This window comes from Zonotrichia leucophrys, chromosome 1 (assembly GCF_028769735.1).
Source record: "Zonotrichia leucophrys gambelii isolate GWCS_2022_RI chromosome 1, RI_Zleu_2.0, whole genome shotgun sequence".
Lineage (NCBI taxonomy): Eukaryota > Metazoa > Chordata > Aves > Passeriformes > Passerellidae > Zonotrichia > Zonotrichia leucophrys.
Window position 1 is genome coordinate 38,422,889 of NC_088169.1, and position 27,008 is coordinate 38,449,896.

The 27,008-nt window shown below is 40.0% G+C and overlaps 2 protein-coding genes across 6 annotated transcripts; one reads left to right on the forward strand and one right to left on the reverse strand.

Annotated features, from left to right (window-relative positions):
• Positions 1–45: 45 nt before the first annotated feature.
• On the reverse strand, positions 46–14,655 carry BIVM (basic, immunoglobulin-like variable motif containing). 3 transcript variants are annotated; one of them, XM_064711988.1, is made up of 11 exons: positions 14,524–14,655; positions 12,793–13,393; positions 11,778–11,904; positions 10,748–10,843; positions 10,559–10,663; positions 8,701–8,795; positions 7,392–7,524; positions 5,048–5,119; positions 4,102–4,185; positions 2,425–2,521; positions 46–1,512 (listed from the first exon to the last, which is right to left on the reverse strand). In XM_064711988.1, the coding sequence occupies exons 2-11, from the start codon at positions 13,280–13,282 to the stop codon at positions 1,222–1,224; spliced, it is 1,590 nt and encodes a 529-aa protein (XP_064568058.1). In that variant the 5' UTR covers positions 13,283–13,393; positions 14,524–14,655; the 3' UTR covers positions 46–1,221. The 3 variants fall into 3 exon arrangements, with proteins under 3 accessions (XP_064568058.1, XP_064568050.1, XP_064568068.1); XM_064711980.1 differs by lacking the exon at positions 14,524–14,655 and adding an exon at positions 14,432–14,516; XM_064711998.1 differs by lacking the exons at positions 5,048–5,119; positions 14,524–14,655 and adding an exon at positions 14,432–14,516.
• A 2,776-nt stretch (positions 14,656–17,431) lies between these two features.
• Positions 17,432–26,438, forward strand: POGLUT2 (protein O-glucosyltransferase 2). 3 transcript variants are annotated; one of them, XM_064712017.1, is made up of 10 exons: positions 17,432–17,664; positions 19,069–19,274; positions 19,684–19,889; positions 20,630–20,707; positions 22,718–22,890; positions 23,829–24,066; positions 24,644–24,853; positions 25,219–25,308; positions 25,845–25,949; positions 26,175–26,438. In XM_064712017.1, exons 1-10 carry the CDS (start codon positions 17,495–17,497, stop codon positions 26,190–26,192), a joined length of 1,494 nt encoding a protein of 497 aa, XP_064568087.1. In that variant the 5' UTR covers positions 17,432–17,494; the 3' UTR covers positions 26,193–26,438. The 3 variants fall into 3 exon arrangements, with proteins under 3 accessions (XP_064568087.1, XP_064568078.1, XP_064568095.1); XM_064712008.1 differs by lacking the exon at positions 26,175–26,438 and having other exon boundaries at positions 25,845–26,168; XM_064712025.1 differs by lacking the exon at positions 26,175–26,438 and having other exon boundaries at positions 17,546–17,664; positions 19,103–19,274; positions 25,845–26,168.
• Positions 26,439–27,008: the final 570 nt, after the last annotated feature.

Consider the following 27,008-nt stretch of genomic DNA (forward strand, 5'->3'; position numbering starts at 1 on the left):
AAATGAAAAGCAAACAACAAGATAGAAAACAAATTTTATTGAATGAACAAAAGTCTAAAAGTCTCCCATTTTTGGTTAACAAAAGCAGCAACCTACAAAACCCCTGCATTCCATGACAAATCTTTTTATGTCAAAAAATTAATCCTTGAGCAGGTATGAACATTTGTACACAGAACAATACAACCGTTGAGATGTGTTTGGGCAAACAACTGGATTTATCAAGCAAAGAGAAAAAAAAAGGAAAAAAAAGAATTCACCAGGGACACCTGAAAAAGCTTGAATTGTGTGCTGGCTGAGAGGTATATCATCGGGGCTGCCAGCAATTTTCAGCACTTGCATCCCCTTCACACAAAATGAAAAAAGCAGCAGACAAAGGACAGAGATTTAGACTGAACAAGGAAAAGAACTGCCAACAGAACCCAGTGTTCAGCTAGCTCATTTGGCTAATGGTAAATGCAGCTTTTAATACTTAATTTCATAAGCTTGTGTTAAGTGAGTCCGTGCACTCAGGAGGCTCCAGGGTAAGAATTCAGCCACTTTACCCACAGAGCAAAAATAACAGAGAAGTTCCATCCTCGAACAGGTGATTCCTCAGAGTCAAAAACAGGCAACCAGATAAGGGAAAAGGAACTGTGACCTGCTTGACAAGATATGATTATCTGACTGACAGAAGTCAAATAGGAATTAAATGGAGAATGTACATTCTCTTTGTAAATCCAACAAGGCTTTCTAACCTACGTGATCTTTTTTTTCATTTGCACTGGATATGGGCAGCCTTACTAAAATGAAGTGCTAAAAACAAACGCAATGCTTACTTTTATCCTTACACCATTTGCAGAATAACCCTTTTTTATAATACCATAATTTTTCATGCTTTTGAACAATAAATATACTCAATGAAGTCTGTTTATTACACTGACTGATTTCAACCTGCTCTTTTGTTTTCACAGATCAGGACATAGTACAATTATTTCAAAAGAAATTATTGATTTTGCTATCATATTCACCTTTGATTGCAAAATTACAACAATCTGTGCTTATCTGTCACTTTATACATCAGATCTCATCTATTGCAACCATATCAACATATTTATTTAATAATTATGAAGCTGTATCTTATACCATAATTTCTATTCTTATGTGGTCTAGGACTAATAAATCCCTATTATGTTTTGATTAAAACTAACTTTAATATATCAATTCTATAATCTAAAGTTAATTTTAATCATTTCCATCATAATCATTGTAACTCTGATACCCACTGTTCCTCCTCTCCCGAAGATTAGATTTCTTCCACACAGATTCTTGATGAAAGCTAGCACTGAAAGATCGACCCAGTCGCCCGTGTTGTTTCTTAGATATATTGTCTTCACTCTCAGATTTGGAAATTCCTTGCCCTTGTGTTTGGGACTGTTTATTCTGTCTAACGTTCCCAAATGGAAAATTCCAAGGACCAAACCTTTGCCAGTTAAGTCTCTGAAAGGCAATGATGCAATGAAGATTACCTCCAACCTAATCAAAGAAAAAAAGGTTCTTTGTTAAATGCACACCACAGGCACATTTCTAACATACACAGATACTTGACATCAACATTTTGGCAAGTAACATGATACTTTCAAAAAGAAAGCAAACAAGAAGTGTCACAACATACAAACAACAAAACACCACAAAATCATATACAGAAATACACTTGCATCAATCAGTTCTGATTATTTCCCAGATTCAATTACTACTTTCTTATTAATCTTTTTAATCCTTTTAAGCTATCCATTATATCCTTCATGGGCCAGTATCACTCACTTCTGCTAGTCTTTTTTTACTTTCTAGCTATCTTCTCAGCAATTAGCTGTTCTGGTCCATTCTGATCTTGCTGACACAGTCTTCCACAGGGTCTTCACATCTGAAATAATCTCTACAGTCTATTATTTCTCACAGAGTTTCAGTCTGCAAATCACAACATCCTCCACCCATGAGATACAAGCCCTATCTATAGGAAAGAAAGCCACATGCACTGAGAGTAACTCAAGGGAGACACACATTCACTTATGCCTGATCCTACTCAATTGTACTTTCTTTCCCACTTAAATGTCATTGGAGGGTCATACCCCAAAGGCTATGTAATTTGTCTGCAGAACATCCCTATACTTGCTGCAGCTACATTTTAATCCAACAAAGTTAAATATTCTGACCAAATACATTCTGTATACACAGACATCCTGGTTCATCCTGGCATGTACCAAGCTACTGATGTTTTATATCTCGTCCAGTGAGTAAATCTAAATGACTTTGGTATGCAAGAACCCACATTACACTTTTGTCTTCAGCAACACTTCATAACAGAACAAATTCCTTTAGTGAGGTTATCTTACACTGCTGAAATATGAGTACCATGAGTTTCCTCCCATCTTAGTGAGTTTAGCTTACCTTCTTTGTTTTTCGATGTTGCAATCCTCTCTCTAGGTGTCGAATATCTAGATATTCTGGATTTTGAGTGTTTAGGTCAGTGACAATATCTGTCCACCTACAGAATAAAATCATTACCACTCAGCTGATATTTAAACCTCAGCAGCACAAAGACTCACATACACATACACACAAATACAGACCTGTAGCTTTAGTCTTATCAGTGATTTAAAGGTAAATGAATGTGTAAAGTTACAAAAGCCTCAATATTAAAGACATCAAGCTAGATGTAAAAGTGTCACTTTTAATCAAAGCATTCACAGTGATTATTCCTGCTCTTGGAAACACCTTCCAAAATGAATAATAGCACCATGAGTCATAGTTACATTCCTTACACTTAACAATTCATCAGTTTGGAAAAGAAAGAAGCAAAGTGTGGTTTAGGCAAGGAGAAACATTAGCCTTTTTGAAATTTAAACCTCTCCTACCCTTTTGTATTATTTTGCTCAGTTCCTTGGTTTCTTTTGCACACTAAATGCGCTTTTACCAGACAGCTCTCATCATAACTCACTCCTACATTTTATTTAATTCTAAACTATCAATTCAATCACTTCCCATTCACTCAGCTTTTCAATGATTCATAATTCCTTCCAGCCCAACTGAAACAAATACTTTCACATTCCAGACATCTTTAAACCTACATCACTTTTTCATTTCTATCAATGTCTAACTACCTGTTTCTCTCTAACACCACCCTCCAAGTTGAGAAAATACATTTCTTCTCCAACCTTTGCCCCCTTTCCTTAAGCACACAACATTCTGCCAGCTCTCACTGGGAGGGCAGCAGGAGGAAGAATGTCTCCACAATCAAAATTAGTATTAGAAATGGTTTTATTATATATTGTGAAACTTCTTCCTGTGCCACTTGTAGCTAATATATCACATTACAAAGTTCTATCCTTGGGACCGACAATATGCCATTTCCCAGTAATCATATGCATACTGTGATTTTAATTTTGTTGCACTTAATCTCATAGCCCAAAATACCCAGGTATTTGCAGTTATTGACCAGATCACATCACTGACAAAAAAAAAAATTAAATATAACCAATCCATGATATTTCTACACAGCACCCCCTAGTTCTCCTAGTCTATACATCCAGTTTAGACACCAACTTTGTTTGAGTCAAACCTCATCTTAAATGTACTGTTTGAATGCACAGATAAGCAAATAACACAATAGAGTACAGGCTGCACCTGCTCCTGAGTAAGGAGAATATCCTGTGCACAATCTCAGAGCAGCAGAATATTCTGTGCACATCCCAGACAGCGCCTGTGGACGTCCTCAGCTCCAGTGCAAACTCCTCCAAGGGCCATGCAGTCTGGAAGTCACAACTGGCATGATGACAGCTGAAACTGCCTTTTCTTCCTGACTAAGATGAGCTGTGTCACACTCAAACAAGAGATGTGGGCTCTCAGCAGCCCACATATGTTCTGACAGGTGATATAAAACTGCAGAGCCAGCCTAGAAGTCAAAACACAAAGCTTCTCCCTAAAGCAGCATCTGTTTCTATTAGATACATATATATACACATGTATATATTCATTCAAAAGAACTAAAAAGTCACTCAGTGACTCTGAGAACCACAAGCTGTTTTGAGAGAAAACATTCTTGTACACTCTTACCAAGTAACATACCTTTTACAATGTATTGTTGGATGCTTTCTGCTGGGCTCTCCAATTAAGATCCAATATTCTACTTCTTGCTGCAAGACACGACCTCTGTTCAATAGAAGATACAATCCTAATAAGATTTATTGTGCATACTAAAAAGAAAAAGATATTGATAGTCTCTTGTTCTTTTTAGGAGTTTCTAACATTTAAAATTGTTTCCTCAGCCAAACTAAAAACCAGCTCCTGTGCTATAGTGCTCACAATTGTGTACAGGGAACCTTTTGTTTCACAACGCCTGAAAGCAAATCTTGGAATGCTACTGCACGTTATTTGAGAGGAAGACAGATTTTCACTGAAAGCAGTTTTATTTGGATGAAAGACAGTCTGGTACATGATGTAAATATAAATATATAGGAAACAACAGAAATAAGAGTTGTGGAAAGCCACATAAATGTGGTACAAACAGCTTCCTCCCTATCTGTGATGTCTAACAGACATGAAAGAGTCCCTTCCACTATTTTTAAACTATACCTTGGCTGACAGTTGTTACTAAAAGCTGTAGGGTAATCTGTAAGAACAAAACTGGCAACTTCAAACACTTCCTTCTAAACATCCAATACCAGATACTGAAATTCAAACCTTTGAATTAATACTACTTTGCAATCAACTTCCAAGAAGCTCAAAGCTTGCAGTGACCTTGTCAAGGAAAATTTCTGACAGGTATTAGGGCAAAACTGATGAGATACACAGGACTGCTCTGTGACTTCCTGTGTATAATTATTTCATGAAAAACTACATCAGTTTCAACTGTGACAAAACCTGGCATTTTATTGCCTAGGGTATTAGACAGCATATGTCCTGACTGCTTGGAACAATTTATTTACTTTCAAAAAATTCCCTGTAAAATAACAATGTATTCCATCAGTGCAAAGATGGGAAACCAAGACACAGGATAGATTGATGGACTTACCTAAAGTCACACTGGAAGTCTGTGGTTGAACTGGGAACCGAACCCAGGTCTCCCGAGTCCAAATCCAGCAACCTAAGATCATACAGGAAGTCTGTGGGTGACCTAAGAACTGTCTCTAAGCTCAGCCTAGCAACCTATCCACCCACTTCTTTTGGGACCTAAAATGTTTCTTAGCTGGGTTTTTAAATAAAAACTTTACTTTGTAAGTGCAAAAACAGATAAACAAGAACTGCTCCAGAATCTATTGGCAGTCCTTCTGAAAACAAAACTTTTTTTTTTCCTCAGTAGGATCAGAAAATTCAAAGAAAACAGGATGCTCCTCTGGTCTGACCTCCATCCTAAAGTAAGGCTATAAAAGCTTCTTGAACTTTTTATTTCATGCTACATTGTTAGAAGAGAACTATTGTTAAGAAAGAAAGCTAATGTCAACTTAAAAATAACATTACTAGTGACTAAGAATCCATTTCAGCCATGGGTAAATGGCTCATTACTAAACAACATAAATTTAAATTAGTTAAAAGGCATGTTATGTTTCTCACTCATTACTAAACAACATAAATTTAAATCAGTGAAAAGGCATGTTATGTTTCCACACACCATATTATCTTTCAGACTGTATTTTTGATCTAGTAAACTTCTGTTTTTACTTTGGTCTTCTAGTGCAGATTCTTCCTAACTCATTGAGTAAACAGGAGATTAACATTTTGGTAAACTCAAGTAGACTGATGTGCCGGATTTCTACTTGGGCAATATTTTTTATACTCTTCTCACAAACTTGGCAAGTCAGTGAACTCAGGCTCAATAAAAAACTGTATTCTCTTGTTCATATATTAAAAGCTTTAATTAACCCTATCATAATCTTCACACTGGGAACCAATTAGATTTGAATGATTATGCTTTACCACCCCAATCAATGACCATTTTGAACTCCAAAAGCAGAGCTAGCATTCTCTATTCCTTGATGTGACCCTACCTCAAAGTCAGATTGCACAGGAAGCAAATAGGCAGAAGTTCACCTTATACTAGTGACCTACATTTTTCATCGTTTAACATTCCCCAATTCTGATATCTGCTAATTTTCTCAGGGACTGACTACTTATGCTCTATGATAATACTAATAAATACTGACCAATGGCTGAACACAGAGAAAATCCAACAGAATCCTTTAATACATACCATGTTTGCAACCCCTCTGAGAGAGGAAAAACAGTTTAATGTGACTCAGTGAATGAGTAAAACAAACTACTTTCCTCAAGAGAGTGCACAGAGTGCTCTACAACACATAGCACTACATCAAGCAGCAAGGTAAATGCCTTACAAAAGCTAATACATATCTCAAGAATTAATATTTTTAAAGTTAAAATGTGTGGATTTAATGCAAGACTCTCCCCAAATTCTGTATGAATATTAATGCCATTACCTTTTTTTTTTAATCCGTATTTAATTGAAAACTATATCAACTATTGCATTATACTATCCTAGTAGTGTCACTCTGACAAATCTGAAATTATTATACAGGAAACTGTATTTTTATTCTAAAATAACTCTCATATTAAGCTTTTAGATGTACTCCAGCATTTCAAGCATTGTTAAAAAAAGCTCAACCTAATGTCTTAGCCCAAAGATCTCTTCTAGCTTTTCTCTCCCCATTCCCTCCCAATTCCTGGTAACAAATTCTTCACGCATCTTTATTTTTCTATGCCTTACATGCCAGTAGTTGGAGTTTGCCATCACCTTTATTAGTCAGTATTAATGCAACAAAACTATGTAACCTGTGATATCTACACAACCCCTGCTATTGCCATACTCAACCACTGGTTTCTAAATGTAAATTTCATCACATCCACCTCATGAAGGATTAATATCACTGTAGACTTTTTGCTTCTAGTTTATAAAGGAAAATTGCAACATACACACACTTTCTTTGTTTTCCTTTCCAAGCTCTCTAGGAACAGACTCTCCCCAAAATTACCTGGCTTTTTATTGTAAGCCATAAAAAAACCCCACCTGGCTTTTTTTCAACCCATATGTTTTTATTTTTCAGATTAGTTACCCTCACTTGTCCTTCAATAAAATAACTACCTTCTCTCTACATGGCTAGAAAGTCTTAAAAAAACAATTTCTTAATACCACTCAAACTTTTCTGTTTTAAGTTCTCTCAATGTAGTCTGTTTAGTCATGTTACATTTTAAGTCAGTCCCTTCAATGTAGTGTTTTTGTAGCTCAGACAGATGCCTATATGACACAAACTGAACCATTATTTATGGAGAAAAATTGTATCAATTTGCAGTAATTTTTTCTGTATGTTTCTTCCATTAAAATACGCATAAACACAGTATCTTACCTATAGGCTTTACTAGCTTTTACTGGGGTCGCTTCAAATCCAATTGGGCAAAAATAATGGTTTTGGCAATGGTAGATGTAGGCCATTGATTCATCCTTCAGTCCACGTGTTAGCTTGGCTAGGGCCCCTGCAGCTACACAGAAAGATCAGGTTACAGGCCAGGGTGCTTTGGGTCCTGTGTAACACAGTCAGCAGACAAAAAACACCTATTTGACAACAAAGTAGTTATACTGCTTTTTAAGGGGGAGGACATGACCTGACAGGCACACACAAAATACACTATGATTTCAAACTTATTACTTTTTTGTATCAGGCAGGAAATTAAACACTATCTGCTGCACATTCTGTACCAGGGAAATGCAATATAATGCATGCTTTATGTTTAGATCTAAATCAAACTTAAAAAAGAATCAGAAGTATCTCTTAACCTAGGAAATACACACTGCAACAGAACACAGTCTCAGCTGCCCTAGGTCAGATATGGCACCCAATGATGATAATTCTGGGTTACACTGAAAACACTCAAACATTTTGGTATCATGAGCCTCTTGCAGCTTCCTAGTCTCAGGAACACACAGAGGCGTGCAATGGTTTATAATGTGACCACAGTGCTCAGCTTCAGGAGATGACTAGAAGAGGCACTGAAACATGACAATTTTCAAGTGGGATGTCAAGAAAAAAACCAATCCATTTTAATAATATCTTAAACTTCTCAGCATGATTTTGTGCTTTCAAAGAATCTTTCAGTTGGAAGGTAATTACCCAGGCTATACCAAAGGCTAGTAAATGGCACATGAAAGTAAATTTTTTTAAACAGCACACCTAAAAAGTAGACAAAAATGCAGCTTCATAAGCTAATTGAGAATAATCACCTAACTTTAGAGAGAGATGTTAGCTACAGCCAGGCAGAACAGTTCATTACCTTTAAAACTGGGTTTTTTAAAAGCATAAAGCATTTAGTAAGGACAAATTGTTTTTGTTCTCCCAATGGATGACAGCAAAGAAATCTTTCCATACACCAACACAGAACTGGAAATGCAGTTGTTTTCCTGGATGTCTTAAAATTCCAATTCTGTGACAGCAGAATACATAGCACAGAATGTATTTTATCATAATAAAAGTATAAATGAAATTTTTAGCTAAATAAGAGAAAAAGTAAAACCAGAAAAATCAGCCAACTTGGAGCTATTTGATACCTTATATTGGACTGGAAGTACTACTTACAGACTTTGTCCTGTCAAATGCTACACACTGCAGCATTTTTCAATTTATACACTGTGAGATGAATACTTTAGCGTTAGCTACGTACCAGTTTCTCCAGCTGTCTTGTTCTTCCCATGAGGTTTATACAGAACATATGAGCATCCCTTGATATGGAAGTGATCATTTATCTGCCTAAACCATCTGAAACAATAAGCTTAAAGATTGTAGTAACTCAAGAGTTATTAGATGCAATTTCATTTCTCACACTTTTCCTGTGCTTTGACAGTTTAGAAAAAAAAGTCTTGGTGTGCTACTAAATACCTACCTCACTAATATTTAGATTGTAGATGACCACAACACCCAATACAAAACTTAACATATCCTAGACAGAGAAGTAAATACACAGAGCCTTTTCCTTCACTTTGCTTTTCCAGACTTGACACAGATACATAATAACCAAAGATCTGGATGTGAAATGTTGATCCTATTGTGTTTAGCCCAGTCACCTCTAATGTTCAATTACTCAGCCTTTAGAAAGACAAACGAATTCTGAGGCGCCAAACTTTAACTGTGATTTGTAGGGTACATAAATGAAATCTCAGACACCAAAAGGGACCCTCCAAGTGAGACCTCCTGCTTATCCTGTTGGGTTTCTCTCACCTAAACTTCACAAACCCTGAGCATTACAGGAGCCTCATACTGCAACTCCTCACCGCAGCAATAAGTGAGGACACGCCAGCAATTTTTCCACATTAGAAGATTCAAATTCACATGTCTGAAGATAATACCTCAATCATAAAGTTGTGTTGGGTAATGGGGCTGGCTTCTAGCTCTCCTGTTTCCCAGTCTGCTAAGCACTTCGAAATTATTGGACAAGGCAGGAAAAAAAAGAAAACAAAAAGATGGGTAACTTCTATGCTGCACAGAGAATGCTCAAAGAGGAAATCAAATAAGAATTATAAGTTCAACTTTTGTCTGTACAGACTGTTGACACAAAGAGACAGAGCACTATATCAGCTTGGTCTCTAAGAGTTGCTATACCATAGAGATGCTCTACCCCAACATACTCCTGAAGAGATACAAATCCTGTATCTGAATTTCCAAAAGCAGGTAAGGAAATTTTCATTACATTTTCCAATGACCTAGCCAGTATGCTAGATGGAGAATAGACTGCTGCCACATTTTCAAATCCACCACAACCCTGATCTGCCAAATACTACAAATTGGCCTAAAAAAAATTAACTAAATCAAATATAATTCATGAAGCAAGCAAGAATACCACAAAAGTTTCTAATCTCACCAAAAGATAACACACCAAAGCCCTGTCAAAATGTTCAGCACTCTACTACAATATGCTTCTTGGCTCTGTTTAATCCTTGAATGTTTTATTAATTTAATACTTTAAAAAAATTACAAAGAATTTAGGTTCAACCTTTAAATATCAGGAAACAGAAGAGCAGAAGTGATAAAAAATTTCAAAGTGTTTTGTGACTCCAGCCCCAAGCTTTTGTTCCTGAACAGCTCCAATGCAGCAAGGATTCAGCGCTACCTCATTTTCAGTTCTTAAATTACATTAAGCTAATAGTGTATCAATTGTCTTTTCAGGCCATTTCAGTGATACTACCAAGCATTTAACATGCATTTTCAAAAACAGGAAAGTAAGTGTAAAGAGAAAGTTTCCTAACCAGGAGACTAGACTCATTAGAGTATTATATAACTATTACACAAACTAAACCAAAAACCAAAAAGAATTTCACATTGATCTGACCTGTGTAACACCACCATTCAAAATGGCCAGTGCAAACAGCTCTTTGAGAAGTTTCATTGTCAGAGTACTCAGGTATGCTTCATTATTCTAAAACTTAAGAGAATTATCATGTCACCCCTTTGTTTTTAAATAAATGAACTACTGCCATATTTTTAAAGGTTCTATCTCTTAGCTCCATCAAAAGAACCAAACATACCTCATTAGAGTTGTATTTCCAGTGAAGGGACCAAACCTAATCTCCTCAAATGGGGGCTGAAAACCCAGTATATGCAAGGCTTCTTCTTGAGTGATGGGGGGTAAACTTAAAAAAAAAAAAGGTGTTGTAATTAGAAACATATTTTTGACACTCTAGAGGCAAAGCAAAGCAGTCTATGTGTGACTTTACCTTCCAGCTCCCAGTGTACTATATAAGAAATTCCAGCAAGACACTAAGGATGAAATTCCACAGGAAGTCTTGTATTGAGGTCGGCTAACACAATACCTTTAACAAAAAACCTCAAATATATTAGTAACACAATCTTGACTCACATATATGACAAACCTGAACTACTTTTTTGTGTGTTATGTCACTGAAGTGCCATGTTATATTGAATGTTTTTATATCATCTGTATTAAAATAAAAAAGCAAACAAAAAATCCAAAACAACTGTACCTTAAAAACAAAAATTAAGAAATATGTTAATCAATTTCTTTGCCAGATGCCACTACCCTATTTCATATAAATCAGTCAAATTTCTAACAGCCCCATGGGCTGTACAAACAATCCTGTAGGAAAACATGATTCTGTACTAATATAATAAACGGTTTTATCCAGTCCCTTCTAATATGTGCCCTTGTGGCAAACCACATCTCTACCAATTTACTAATGAATGTCATTCTGGGCCACAGATTTCCTAGCTTAACTCCAACTTTCTGGTGTCATAGACAAAGTTAGAACCAGACAGATGCATTAAACTAATTGAATTGGTGAACTATATTAATACAATAATGGTTGTATAGAAATGAGGGATTCTGATCAAGTATTTCCCAATAAAAAATAACATCAGAAGTAAAACATATCAGTGGTACATTTAAGGTTACTTTTTGCCTGACCATGCTACTGAATTTGTATTTTGTTTTGCAATGAATCCCCATGTAAGTTTCTCTCTTTCCTGAAAGCAAAGGGCATGTTTAGAAAGAAAAATGTTTTAAGAATTTCAACAGATGGGAGGGAAGCTCTAATTTTTCTTCTAGAATGCATGAGACAGTGTGTATATGCTTAACATCTCTACTAAAAAAAATTACAAAGACATTATTGAGAAGTTTGAAATCAGGCAACTAGCAACAGTGTTTACTGAGAAACTACATGGTTAGTGTAGTTCATAAATTCCTAACTTCATAAATGAATTCATAAATACTATTCGAAGTATTGATACCATCTCCGAAGGTCCAACACTTTTCTCTCCTTCACGTCTTCAAGAGCTGAACGTTGAGGACACTCCCTGTATTGTTTGCTTTTTTTGTCCACGGATTTTTTCTTTGTCCCTTGTTTCTTCATGTTGCCTGCAAACCAAATTTCAGAATCAAATGAATGCCTAGTTTGCTATTGGCAGCTTTCTTCTTGAGTACTTTTAGTAATAGCATACAGTAGACACCAGTTGTGCTAGTAAGCGTAAACTGGGACTAAACATTAACTGAAAGGAGAAAGCTCAAATACATAATCTAAACTGTCAACAGGTTTGTAAAGCTGCCATTAGCTCTGTAAACAACATGGAGTTTAGATCATGAACAGAATTAATGATGACCTGCCCAACTGTTTAGAGAGATAAGTCAATCTGATTATTCTAATGCATTAAATCACCCATCCCAGAAATAGACTCAGACCAACATGGATCTCCCATCTCCTAACACTATGTAGGAACAGAACATAATGAAATGCTTGTTTTTCACTGCCAGCCTTGCAACCAGCTACAGTTTCGGACAAAAACTTATATGCAAATCCATTAATAATAATATACACTCAAAGTCTTTTCCTTTTTATATGCCTCTGTGACAGTAGAAAATGGAGAGCCGGGCCACATGCTAAAGCAGAAATATTTTTGTCCTCTTTTGAAGCCATACATCCAGATGCATAATATACTAGCTCCTATTAAAACAAAAGAAAAAAAACCCACTCCAACAACACTGTGGGAAGGCCAGGGGGGAAGAAACCACCCCAAATACCACACAGTTAAGCAGAAGTCAGCCTTGCTTTGGATCCACTTCTCCTGGCAGTTACACTTGATTTTTACTCCTTTTCTCTCTCCTATCCTGATGAGCAGGCTACTTGAAATGAAGTACAGGCTCTTGTGTAGCACTTCCTGACAGGACACGTGAGATGCCCAGCTCCCTTCACAAACAAGCCAGAAACAGGAAGCCTTTTCCTTTCACATCAAAACATCACCATCTCACCTGCTTTGCTCTTCAGATTTGAGTTCCCGCCATTGAACTCAGATTTGTCTATTTCCCATGCCAGTGGAAGCTTTCCAAGTTTGCCAGGCAAGCTTTCCAAGTTAGCATCCTCATTGTAGATAATCTCTGAAGCACCAGTTTGAACGCTGAGTAAGTTAGGTGTGTTATTCCCAACATTTAAGGCAGCACTACTTGATAGGCAGGCACTAACTGAAGCACTTGGACTTTTACAAATAGATGTGACTCTGTTTAAAAAAGCATAGTCTGAACAGATGGTATAAAACTTCTCCCTTGTATGAGTCACAGGACATCCCCATGGATAATGCCCATCTTCCCTAGACACCAAGGATGCAGTGGAGGCGTCTGACATGCAGTATGGCTTCACGGGATCGTGAAGAGAAGCTTCTGGGGATTCTTTCCCAGGTCTGTTTTCAGTGTTGCCATTATTTCCAGAACCATTTTCTTTTTCATCTTCTGAAATAGTAGGCATTGAATGATACTAAGAGTATTGCACAGCGAAGAATATTTTTTCTTTATGCTTTAATTACAACAGGGTTTTCATCATTGCCTCCATTGCCTCTGCAAGGTATCAATGAGGTACCTGAAAAAATATGTTGAGTTAGTACAGGTGTCTCATTCAGCATAAAATATACACAAATCTTATCTTTGAACTCATAGCCAATAAAAGCTGAAATACCCTTTGATCTACCACAACAGGATGTCTTTCCCTAAGCCTCTCTAGAACTCTACATCAGCACTTTTTATCATTTGTGAGGTGCCAACAGCATACACCCCAGTGATATCATGATGAGGTCATAATAATCACACTTATAAACCAGCACACAAATAAAAAAATTTAAAAATTAAAAGCTTTCTACATGTTCATGCTTGTGGTTGCTTTCTTCTAACCCTTACAGTCAGAATACACTGTGAAATACAGAATAATTTATACAAATTAATAAATCATCACACAGCAATTTAAGGTCATAATTTAAGGTCTGAATCCTGCAAACTTTTGCTGCAAGTGAAGTTCAAGCATACAATTACAGTAACTATAACCTTATCGATTGTAAATTGACAACATCACACTCAATCTGTTCCAGTACTTTCCTCCTATATCTGTTAAAGGTTCCCTTTTATTTTTACGTGCCTCTTATTCTTCAAGACGTGAGAATGAGAAAGAAAAGCAGGTTTTGTTTATGGCAGCTAAGTATTACCAAAAGCAAATTTAGACGGCTGGCTGGCTTGCTTTAAACGATCACTTTTAAAGGGCAAGCTGACAGCGTGTGTGTTATCTGTCATTTCAGCAGCTCGCACGTCTGCAGACACGCGCCGCAGATGGGAACCTGGCGCGAGGGAGGCAGGAATTCCGCTCCGCAGCCTCCTCCTGCACCACTGGCTCCGGGCCGCTGCCCCGCACCTGCAGCGCCCCAGGTCCCCGGGGCCGGCCGGGTTCCGCCTGGCGGAGCGCAGGGACACATCCCAGCACCCGCCCTTCCCCCCGCGCTGCCGCCAGCCGGCTCCGGAGCGAACAGCCGCGGGCTGGGGGAAGGGGCCCCCCGGGACCGTGGGCTCGCTCCCCTCCCGGGCGCCTGAGAGCGGCAGCGGGGGCGGCGGGGCTGCCCCCGGCCCGTGTTACCTGCGCGGAGCGGGGCTCGCCGGCGTCGCCTCCCCGGCCGCGGCGGAGCGGGGACGCGAGCGCGCCGGAAGCAGACACAGCCGCGCGCTCACCTGCGCGCCCCCGCCGCCCCCCGCCTCCTCCGCCGCCGGCCCGCACCAACTCCCGCCGCCGCACGGGGACGGGGGGAGGCGCGGGGCTGCCCGGAGGCCGCGGCCGCGCTCCCGCTGAGGGCCCTCACGGTGCCTCGGAGGAAGCAGTGGCGAGCGCCTCCCGGCTGGGCCGCGACTGCGCCTCGGGGCCGTGAGTGCCGCCTCTTCGGTCGCCCTCCCCCCCATTTGCGCCCTCATGGTCTCGCCCGCTGGTGCCCCGCGGGCGGGCGGGGGAGGGAGGGAAGGGAGGAGCGGGTCGGGGATGGCGGGGGCGGGAAGCGCTGCCTCTGTGGGGGCTCAGCGCGGCATGGTGAGAAACCGACTGAGGGAGATGGGCCTGCTCAGCCTCGGGAAGAGACGGCTGAGAGGGCATCTCATCCATGTCTATAAGTATTGAAGGGAAGGTGCCAAAAGAATGGAGCCAGGTTCTACTCGGTGGTGCCGAGCAATAGGACAAGAGGCAGAGCTCGATGCGCAAGAAATTGGACCTGAATATGAGGAAGAACTTATTTACTCTGCAGGCTACCAAACATTGGAACAGATTGTCCAGAGAGGCTGTGGAGTCTCCCTCACTGGAGATACTGAAGAGCCGTCTGGATGCAATCCCGTGCAATGTGTTCTGCGCTGACCCTGCCTGGGCAGGGAGCTTGGACCAGATTACCTTATATTTGCACCAGAGTTGGTTCCCCTGAGAGTAGTAAGAACATGAGTAACAACAATGCTTCTGTAAAACTGCATGAAGGAATGAAAGTTTATTTCAGGTAACACTGTCTGCAACTTCTGACAATATTTGTCATCTCATCCTTCACTGCGGTCAGCATGAACAACGCTGAAGATGCAACTGGAGCTGTTCTGCTACTGCCACAAATATGTAAAATTAATTAATTTTTAAATATTCAGATCGATTTTATAACAAAGTCACTAAAAATTTTTAAATAAAATATCAAAAAGTTATATGAGGTCCTGCTGGCAGAAGATTCACTCCTGGCAATTACGACACTGTGCCTCAGTCCACAGAGCCTCTACTCCCAGCAATACTTTCTGTGAGAGGTGCTGCAGTTAATGGAAAAAAACCAGAATATAATATCTCCTGAATTGCTAGTGTTATTTGATGGTTCTCAGTGGTTAGGCTGAGCTGAATTGCCAAAGTGCTTGAGCAATTGAGGGTACAGCCATGTTTGCCATCCCCTGGATATGAGAAGCCCTAGATCACATTCCATAGTTTATGTGGCTTATCCTGAGGCAACCTGCCCCTTGTAAAGGAGAGCATCCCTTTTGCCTTTGCCAGCTGGAAGCCTGTTGAGCCTTAGTTGGCCAACAGCCTTTGATATAATTAAATAATTCTGCCTCCAAAGTGTTTTTATCTGAGCCAAATTATAGGCATTAGGATAACAGCCATGTTGGCTTTGCCAGCCAAGGCTAAAATTAGGTTGCATGATTTATCTTTTAACTTGTTTGGGTGCTGACAAATAGTGCCAAATCTCTGCATGGATTCCCTGAGCTGCACTTATGTGGGGGAAAAAAAGCTGGAGGAGAGAACATCAGGAGGGTGGAAGTGTGTCACCTTTATTTCAACAGTGCTGTGCTTTTTTTTACATGTCAGTGCCATCCTGCTAAGAGGAGGAAGCATGATCTGTGAATTCTACAGCTATCAAATTTCTTTTTAATTAAAAATATCTTTAAAGTTCTCTCCCACTAGAGGAGACTGGCTTCTCTCATGCAGCAAAATATGAGGAGTGTGATTTCTGCCTGTAAAACACATCAGGAGAGTAAAGACAGGGAAAGGAGAGGAGCTAAAGAGTCATGGATATACAACAGAGTCTGTGTGAATTTTTTGACTGGAAATTGTAAGTCTTCTAACTGCTGAATGTCCTGAAAAACTATGTTTTTAAAAGCTGGAGCTTGGTAATATTTAAGGCATTTTGTAATGACATTGTTGGTTAGAAAAGACTCTCTTCATCAACCCAAGTTGTCATTTCTCAGCTTGAAATTTTCTTCAAACAAGTGCTTTTTGTGTGCTTTTCTCTAAGCATATTTGCAATATTTCAAAATTTCATGAGTCCTTGATGATGAATTTCAATTTTCTTTATTGTTTGCCTTAACAAGAGAGAGACAGTCAGGAGCCAAGTTGAAAGTATCTTAGAGGTCTTTTCCAACCTAAATGGTTCTGCATGTAGTTAAGAGCAGCATTAATGTTTGGGACCAGCTCTCTGCAGTTGGAGGCTGGATTATTTGACAAAGGGCCATGGAATCACGGCTGCGTTGTGCGATTGCCCTGGTGGCAGCGGGTGAAGTGCCCCCTCACCTCTGCTCCAGACAATCCCAGACCTGCACTACCAGCAGCCACACATCACAGAGTCACAAAGGTGTTGAGGGAGGAAGGGACCTCGGGAGATATCTAATCCAATCGCCCAGCCAAGGCAGGGTCACCTGGAGCAGGTGGCATGGGAACACCGTGGGTTTGGAATGTCTGCAGAGAGGAAGCCACCACGGCCTCCATGGGCAGCCTGTTCCAGGGCTTTGCCACCCTCAGCTCAAAGAAACTCTTCACCTCCAGCTGCTCAGGGGAGGATTTTGAAAACACATTTTCCGAATTGTAAACTCCATTTCCCACCCTAAAGTTTGGGAACGGAGTGAAGGGAGGCTGAGGGGAAGAACTTCAGCTCCTGGCAGGGGTTAAAGAGCAGCTCGGAGATGTCCGGGTGCGTAGGTCAGGGCCGCGGGCCGTCAGAGCCAGCTGTCCCCAATGCTTTCCATGCGCCAGGTCCCAGTCACTCCCGGGGGCTGGGCCGGCGCCTCCCGGCAGCGCCGCCCCGCCATGCCGCGGCCCCGCCCCGTGGAGCCGCGCCGGGGGCGGGACTGCCGGGCGGCGTGCCGAGGGCCAGAGGCCGGTGCCGGCGGTGTTCGTCCCTCGGGGGCAGCAGCGCTGCTGATGCGTGCGCTGTGGCCGCTGTGCCTCGCCCTGGGAGCCGCGGCGGCCGCGGGCGGGGGCGGGCGGCCGAGCGCGGAGCGCAGCGCCGTGTGGGGGCCCGGGCTGCGCGCCGCGGCCGTGCTCCCCGCGCGGTACTTCTATGTGCAGGCCGTGGACGCCCGAGGGCTGAGGTGAGGGCGGCGGCGGCTTTTCGGGGAGATTCTGGGCACGGTCAAACCGAGAGGCTGGCGATTTGCTCGTAGAAGGTGCGGGCTAAAAGCTCCCTCTACGTGACTCGGCATATCACTTGGCAAGAGCTAATTAATCCTTTCAAGGAGTATCAAATAACGGCGCGAGGGGATGAGATAAGAGGATGGAAACGTTCGGCAGCAAAGCATACGTGTTAGTCAGTGGGAAAAGTTCATTATTTATTCTCCTTTGTCAAAACTTTAGCAGTGACTAATACATTTAATTTGTTAGGCTCAGGAACATTAGTATTTCTCCTACGTGCCGAGGCACAAGATCAGTGGAATCATTTAGGAATTACTCCATAGACCAATAGGTAAATTTCTTAGCAATGAAATAGGACGAGGAGCAATGGCCGTAAACTAAAATACAGGGAATTTCACCTCACCACGAGGAAAAACTTTCCCTGGGGGTCGCAGAGGACTGGAACAGGCTGCCCAGGGAGGCTGTGGAGTCTCCCCCTCTGGAGACATTGCATACCCCCCTGGACACGTCCCTGTGTCCCCTGCAGCAGGGTGACCTTGCTTTGGCAGGGGGAATTGGACTAGATGATCTCCGGTGGTCCTTTCCAACCCTAACAACTCTGTGATTTTTAGAGAATACTCATTGCTTTCCATTTATTTAGGAAAACTGGTCATGCAACCTAGATAGGTGCTCAGAATGTTGCATCAAGGTCATCCAGATTAGATGCACCATGGCTTGTGTCAGTATGGAGGCTGCCAATTCAGCTTAACTTGGATAGTAAATATTTCTTGCATTTAATTGAACTGGCAGGTCTCAAGTATGACTGGACAAGTTTTAGGAAAGATGAAGTAAGGAGTTACAGCCCAAGAGCCTGGTCACTGGAAGAGAGGTGGAAGGAAGTTGACAGCATTTTGACTGCACCAACTTTGTTAATACATCAATGATATGTGATAACTTCATGATTATTCAGATTATTTTATTTGGTTTTATAGAGGTTTTTCTGTTTTGGTATATGTTTAATTATACCAAAATATCTCATGTACACGTAGAGTTACATAATCCCTCTATAATTTCTTTTCCCTGTTTTTTTCCCATATTAGCTACTATAATGATTAAGAAGTGTAACTTTGTTCTTTACTTCCTTTAATAATACCTGGAAAATAAGGTAATCTGAAAACATTTTGCTTCTGAATGTAAAATAATAGACTTACCAACCTGTTAAAAGTGAACATTTGGATGTCCTTGTAGAGGCCTAACACAGCTCAGAGGAAATCATGGCTGACATGGCTCGCTGGAAATCTGTTGACTTGCAAAGGAATGGACCAGACTAAGAAATCTGTTGTATGTTTCCATGTGTATTAAGCTCCCACTTATTCTCTGGGTAGGTTCACTTCATCACCAGGTGAAAATGCATTCCAGGTGAAGATCACTGCTCCTGAAGAACAGTTCACTCGTGTTGGTGTGCAGGTATTGGACAGGAAAGATGGTTCCTTCCTCGTGAGATACAGGATGTATGCGAGCTACAAAAGCCTGAGGATAGAAGTCAAAACTGGAGATAAGCATGTTGCAAAGTCTCCATATATTTTAAAAGGTAAGAGGCACCACTACACACAGGTTTCCTGTCAGGGCTGACAAAGTGTGTCCCAGAATGTCTTCTACTAGAAGCACGAGATTCTTTGGGACCTCATACTTCTCTGGACTGTCAAATCCCATTGGAATTATGGATACATTATATGCATCCTACATATAGTTTTCAAAATAATAAAAGGAAGCAAATGCTGTGAAGCTGTTGCCTGATAAATACAGGTAGAAGGCTCACACATAAGCTGATATAGGTTGACATGACTCCATTAGAGTTAAAAAAAAATTCAGCCATATCCATTTTGAGTTGCTGAAGTTTTGGCCCTAAGCAATGAACGTTCAGTGCTTGACCCTGTTCTGTGATCTCAACAGCTCAATATTATGACTTATTAAAATTAAAACAATTTTATTCCCAATAGGACCTGTTTACCATGAAAACTGTGACTGCCCTCAGGAGGATAGCAGTGCATGGCTGGAAGAGATGAACTGCCCTCAAACCATTCCACAGATTCAGAGAGACTTAGCAAATTTTCCCACTGTTGACCCAGATAAGATTGCAGAAGAAATTCCGCAGAGGTTTGGACAAAGACAGAGTTTGTGTCACTACACCATCAAAGACAATGAGGTATGGAATCTGGTTGATCTGAAGTCCATATGGAAATTTGGTGGCAAGCCATGGGCAGTTTGGTTGTTCTGAGTTGTAAAAGCTTCTTGTACTGTATTCTTTAAGAACAAGACTTTGCTTGCTTCTCTGTCCTTGAATACTTTGCAGTTTGTGTATGAGCTCAGCAATGTCTGTCCTACTTTGTAAGTGCTTTTTTGTCCATGTTACAGCTGAAACACAGTGAAAGCAAATTACTTTCCAGGCAATCAATGTGAGTACTGGGCACCCACCCAAGTCTCCTAAATGCCAATTCAGTTTCCTGTTCTCTGAGCAATACTGCTGTGAGGTGTCACAATCATCTCATTTGAAGTACATCGATAAATTATATCATGCATAATTCTGAGATACCACTTTTAGCTGAACTGAGCATCAGAGCTACAATTCTTTGTAACAGAGAATTGTATACACTGTACTTAGTTCAGTGGAGTTTTTTGTGGAAATTAGAAGAATGGACCACCACAGAGACAGGCAACAGTTTCTGCTTTCATGAAACAGACCTCGAACATTGCAAAAGTAAGCAAAGCTTGTAATTTTTTTCATCACTTTTCTGTGATGAGATTTCTGTTGCTTCCCAGCTGATTCGTAAATCTATACAGCCATATAGTCTGTCTGAGTAGTTACTATGTGATTAAAAGAGCTCTGAATTGTGCCAGCCATTCTCTGAAATGAAATCACCCAGTAAAATCTTTGTTTATTTTCAGGTTTATATAAAGACATACGGGGAACATGTTGGCTTCAGAATTTTCATGGATGCCATACTGCTTTCTTTGACCAGAAAAGTGAGTACATCTGTTCAGCCACTTACTCTGTATGTCCTAATTTATAGAAGCCTGGCCTTAAATATACGTCAGTGTATTTGTTGCTGTTTCTATTAAAAAACTCTTGCTCATTGATTAATTATGGAAAGGTCATGTATTTTCCTTGTTTGAAGCTGTCATGTTCTAGAATGCCATCTGATTATCACAAAAGTTAATTGAATAAGCAGGCTTTTATAGGTGAGTTTGATAGGCCAGAACAGGGTGTGTTGGTTTGAGGTTTTTCCCTGTAGAATAAATAAATAAATCATCCTCTAGCATCCAACAGAAAATTCTGTCTCTGCAGGTACATTGCTGCAAAAAGCTGAACACAAGTTTACATAACACATTAAAGAAGTGTAATATCAAGTAACCTTTCCACTATCCTCAGGATTAGTAATGGATCAGTTATGCTACTCTGCCTTTGGGTGTCATGCTTTAAGGGTTGCTCTGTTGCTAACATTGCTGAACTAACATTGCACAGGAAAATGGGGAAAATTACTAAATGTACAAATGCATGTTAATTTAACTGGGGATTGTTTCATCTAACACTGTCTACAGGAGGATATGATGTCTAAGGAAAGACAGGAATGTAGACTACAGGTATCTAAAAGATTGTTCTCTGGAAGATGGAAGTAAACGGTTCTTGGTGTCCATAGTGTTGGATAACAAATAATGGAGTTAAATTGCATCTGAGGACTTCAGACTAAAGGTTGAAAAAGGATTGCTAACTCCAAAACCAGAAACTATTTACATATCTAGAAAACACAGTTTTTCTCATTCCCATTAAATACTATTGAATAAGAATTTTGATTAGGATAGTGTCACTAAGTGACAGTAGATGGTTGGTTGGAGAACATTCAAGCTGCTGATGGATTCTGCTGCTGAGGATGTGTAGAAAATTCAGTTTGTAGGGTTTATGCCCATTACAACCATTAGATGGCGCCATAGTAATGAAGTTCAGTGCTGAGCATTAGCCTGTGCAGCAAACACCCTTTGAAAGGAATAGAGTATCTTCCACCATTTGGAGGTGTTTGATATTTGGTAAATTATTAATTTATTTTGTTTTGAAAGAGGCAACTGAGAGGGAAGAGAGATATGACATTAGTTTTGCACTGACCTTATATGTGCCTTCAGGGTTCTGTAAAACACAGCCATTTGTCATGTTTTGCCTTTTGCTCTTCAAACTGAACTGTCCCATCATTTTCAGTGTTTCCTCACAAGGCAGCTGGTCCTTTCTTTGGAAAACTACAAAGCTGCCTTTATTTCTACTTTTTCTTACTTCACTTGAAAATACCCAAACCAAACTCAATACAGGGGTGCATCACAGTTTCATAAAGCAGCAAAATTATGCCCTCTGTCCTGCTTCCTGGCCATCAACAGTATTTTTATTGCCTTTTGGCTGTGACAGTGATTTCAGGTATGGTTCCATGCTACCAAATATTTTAAATAAGTGATGATGTTATGCTTAATTATTAACCAAAGCACTGACTAAACTGGTCTTCCCATCATGGCTGCTTATTTCTGTTTCTTCTCTTCTGTTGGATTTAGGCATCCTGCAGATACAGGGTGAATTAGATCACTGATGTGACAGAAAACTGATTTACCAGCCAGCATCAGTTTTCCATACAGTAACAAGTTGATCCAGCTTACCTTGGAACTATACAATTGCTGACTAGGTACCAGTGCTAGCCTGATCAAAAGATTGTGTGGCCAATCATGTAAAGTATAACAGGAAACCATCCTCTAAAAAGGGGGCTCCTATGCCTTATGTGACTTTGCAAATATTCTTTTTAAATACTGTTTTGTAGGCTTTACTCTGTGGTCTCAGTATCTCTAACAGGTTTCTAAATGTCCATGATTTATTACAGGTACTTTAAGTATATTAGACATCTAGCAATTTTTCCTCTTAGTGAGGTTGTTTTCAAAATGCAAGATGCCAGCAGAATACTGTTTGTGCTAAACTGCATTTGTGCCTACTTTGCTTCTCTTTAGGTGAAAATGCCAGATGTAGAATTTTTTGTTAATTTGGGGGACTGGCCTCTGGAGAAAAGGAAGCCCCCACAGAACTTGCACCCGATCTTCTCGTGGTGTGGTTCCAGTGAGTCAAAAGACATTGTCATGCCAACATACGACTTAACAGACTCCGTTTTGGAGACGATGGGACGGTAAGAAATGGCTTAAACTTTTCACAAAATTCACAATGAGTGATCTTCCCTAGAGATCGGTATGGCAACAGTATATTAACTATTTTCATTTACTCATCGAGAGACTGGAAACCCAGGTAGGCAGTGACTGTGTAATCAATATATTGTTATACTTCACTGTTTCATTTCAAAAATCTAAATTTATCTAAATGGTCAAATCACTAAAAACAGCCCTTGAGAGTGTTTCAAGGCTAGGCATGTGATTTGTTTGCTTTGTTTCTCTCCCCATGAACTTGTTGACAACTGGCCAGGCATCCTTCTTTCCTGATTTTGTTGGAATTTGTTTTTTGTGTACCTTTCAAATCCCAACATAGCTATTGGGAATTTTCAAACTAGGAGCTACCATCTCCCACTTTGATTACTGACCATAACTAGCCTTAGCAACTGCCCTTTTCTGTCTTGAAACACTACAAAGACAGCTTGCTTCTAAGAAATCTTTGAAATCCATCTTGAACTTAACATTTCACTGCATTTAGTTCAGGTTCCTTTTTTTTTGTGAAAAGTTTTTCTAATTTGCTATCCCTTGCCCTCCCAGTTTATGTGTTGAATTTCTTAACATTTTTAAGGATGCACAATATATTTTACTAAGCAAGTTACAGCACCTTGCATCGCCTTCTCTGGCAACTGTATTCACTTTTACCTATATTTTTCATGGTATTGTTTCCACATGCCATGAATGTTGATGTTGAAGGATGCTGTCATGCCACGCACCCTTGAACTTAACATTGATTATCTGTTTCTGTTGCTGCAAATGACTGATACAATAACACATCATGGTGTGCTCATGACTTGCCTTCATCTTTGCTCTCTGCCTATGGCTACTGTGAACTCTTTTAAGTAACTGCACTTGAAAAAGTTTCCAGTAGGCTTCACTATTAAACCACTTCTTTCTGCTGCAGAGTCAGCCTGGATATGATGTCAGTCCAAGCAAACACTGGCCCATCGTGGGAAGACAAGAACACCACAGCCTTCTGGAGAGGACGTGACAGCCGCAAAGAGAGGCTTGAGCTTGTAAAACTCAGCAGGAAATATCCAGAGATCATAGATGCTGCTTTCACAAACTTTTTTTTCTTTAAACATGATGAAAACCTCTATGGTCCTATTGTTAAGCACATTTCATTTTTTGATTTTTTTAAGGTAAGCCACTAATTATTTTTCATCACTGTTTATTCTTCTCACTGTTTCCCATTATGAAATAACTTAGTATGTATTATTGAAAATAAAGGGATTGTTAGTTATTCAGGACACTACCAGTAACAAGCATGACTAGACATCCCTCCAGTGGGATTAACTGCTATGTAGCTCTTACCCTCAGGATAGTAATGTCTGATTTACATCTAAAGGTTCTGTAGAACCTCGTGTAATCTATGTAACTTCAAGTTCCTTTTTATTTCTTTTTCCTGATTCAGCGATCAGGACTACTAACATAACTAACATAGTGGGAAAATCTGTGGATGAAGTGGCACATCTACCCTCACATCCGAGGATGAGCACCTAAGAATTCCTGGAGAACTTAATTGATGAAGCTCTGTGTACCCTGCACTGTGATGAATTCCAAACTAGATAATAAAAGCTTCTTAGACATTGATGCTTGCCTAGCCAGTCCTACCTGTCTCAATATCGGCAAGTCAGTAACACCAGTGCCCTCAGAATATAACCTAACCAAGTCAGGGATCTTGTGGTTTTTAATAACTTCTGGTCCTTTTCTTTCCAGTATAAATATCAAATTAATATTGATGGCACAGTGGCAGCATATAGATTGCCTTATCTACTAGCAGGAAACAGTGTGGTGCTAAAGCAAGACTCCATCTACTATGAGCACTTTTATAATGAGCTGCAGCCATGGAAACACTACATTCCATTTAAAAGTGACCTGAGTGATCTGCTAGAAAAACTACAGTGGGCAAAAGATCATGATGAAGAGGTAAAATACACATTTAGAAGTATGCAGTAATGTTTCTAGAAGAGAATAAAATTTGAATTTCTTTAAAACAAAGCAAAAAAAAAAACCCACTAGAAGAACTTGAAATTTATTTTCATCAACTCTACAAAGAAGAAAAACATTCAAAAATGTATAATATTGTCCCTAATTTGAAATCAAATTGAACTTCAGGGAAAAAAAAGAGTATTTTCCTAACAATGCCTTAACTTTTAAAAAGAATGTTTTATTTGAGTTATCCTAAACTGTCAACTTCATTTGTAACTCCACAACCAACAGTAGCACCCTGAAACAAATACTAGTTCTGGGCAATAAAAAAAAATAAACCAAACTTTCATTTTCTTTGACAGGCAAAAAATATTGCAAAATCTGGACAAGAATTTGCAAGAAACAATCTCATGGGAGACCACATTTTTTGTTACTATTTCAAACTTTTCCAGGTCAGTATATTTTTAATGGCTACTGGCACAGAAATAGAAATCACACAGCAAGAATTTAGGGCAACAGAGCTGCTGGAAATTGGCCAGTCTGGTACTTGAAGCCATGAAGCAAGCAGCAGCAATTAAAATCTTCATTTGGTTTTTACAAACATTGTATTCAATTATATGCTATGAAACCCCTTAAGACTATGCTAGCTGTTTGAGAGGCAGTGGGATCCCATAAATCTTGATCTAATCTGCCAGAATATGTAGCCCACAATGATCAAAGAATTCCACATCAGACGCACACCCTGTGAACCACAGCTGAAAATATCTGTGCATTAGCACCAAGATACCGAACTCCAGGGAGGCACCCGAAGGGGCTCCCGTCTGCAGCTGAGTGTTCCCTCACCCTGCCTGTGACAGTCTGCAGGAACAGATTGTGTAGCCCCAGAGTTCATACAGAATTGCTCAGCTGATTTGGTACAATATTGGCAACTACATGTACCATCTAAAAAATGTATGGATTAATGATACCTTCCTTTTTTTAAAACTAGGAATATGCCAGCTTGCAAGTGAGTGAACCAAAAATCAGAGATGGGATGGAGAAGGTGCAGCAGCCTGATGATGACCTTTTCCCATGCACTTGCCACCGAAAAAAGGTACAGTCCATGCAGGGTTAAATGGAAAGTGCTGAGTGTCTTCAGTTCCTGCTGAGCCCTGCTGGAGCAGGGCTGCTTAGTGCCCCACAGTATCAGTTATCAGGCCAGGCCATTAACACCTATCGAACTTAGAAACACTTCTTGATGTATTCGCAGGAGTAGAGGACTAGACAGTGAAAAATAGGCTTCCAGTTAACTGAAACGTTTCTTCTTTTTTGACTGCAGGCCAAAGATGAACTCTGACAGAAGTAAATAATTTTTTTTCAGTATTTACCTAAATTCAGACTGTCTTCTTAAAGAAAGAAGGAAAATCTGGGTTAGTATGCCCGCAGAAAATGTCAGTGGATATTTTAAAGTTTACCATTTCATGATCTGCACATGGAAGAAAACAAAGCACCCCTGATTTCCTTTTAATCATGCAGTGGTGGCAGAGCCTTATTCAAACACATTTTTATAATTTTTTTAAATAAAAACCATGTTTGTATCAGTCATGTGTTCCTGTCCTGAGTTACCTTGAAAATGCAGATACTTTTTACTCATGCTTGTATACAGTAAGTCTTTCCACAAACGTGAAACTGTTCTGCCAAGAAGGGCAGATGAGCATTATATATCTTCCCTCCCTCTCTATCTATCCATCCAGCCAAAGGCTTCTTTTTTCAGACCATAACTGTGCTCCTTCTGAGAGAATCTCAAAGGCAATGCCATGGCGTTCATAATAAATCTTGTTAACCTGCAGGAAAACCATAATTTCAAGATTGCTGTAGGCTCGGTTATACCAACAGGTTACTCACAGCCCATAATGACAAAGGCTGCAGCTGCCAGTACACACACAGTGTTCAATCCACTCTCCAGTGTCAGAGCTCAGACAGGGACCTGAGATCCTCCTGTCACAATGGATCCACAACTGGTTCCTGCTCCAGGAGTTCCTCCATCACTAAACACAATTTGTCTATCAGTTTTTATTTATCAGAGGGTCTCTGTGACCAGTCCTTTACACAAAGGACAGTGGTGAAGGGGACTCCTCAAAACTGAACCATGTTCTTTGCTCCACACACCCAG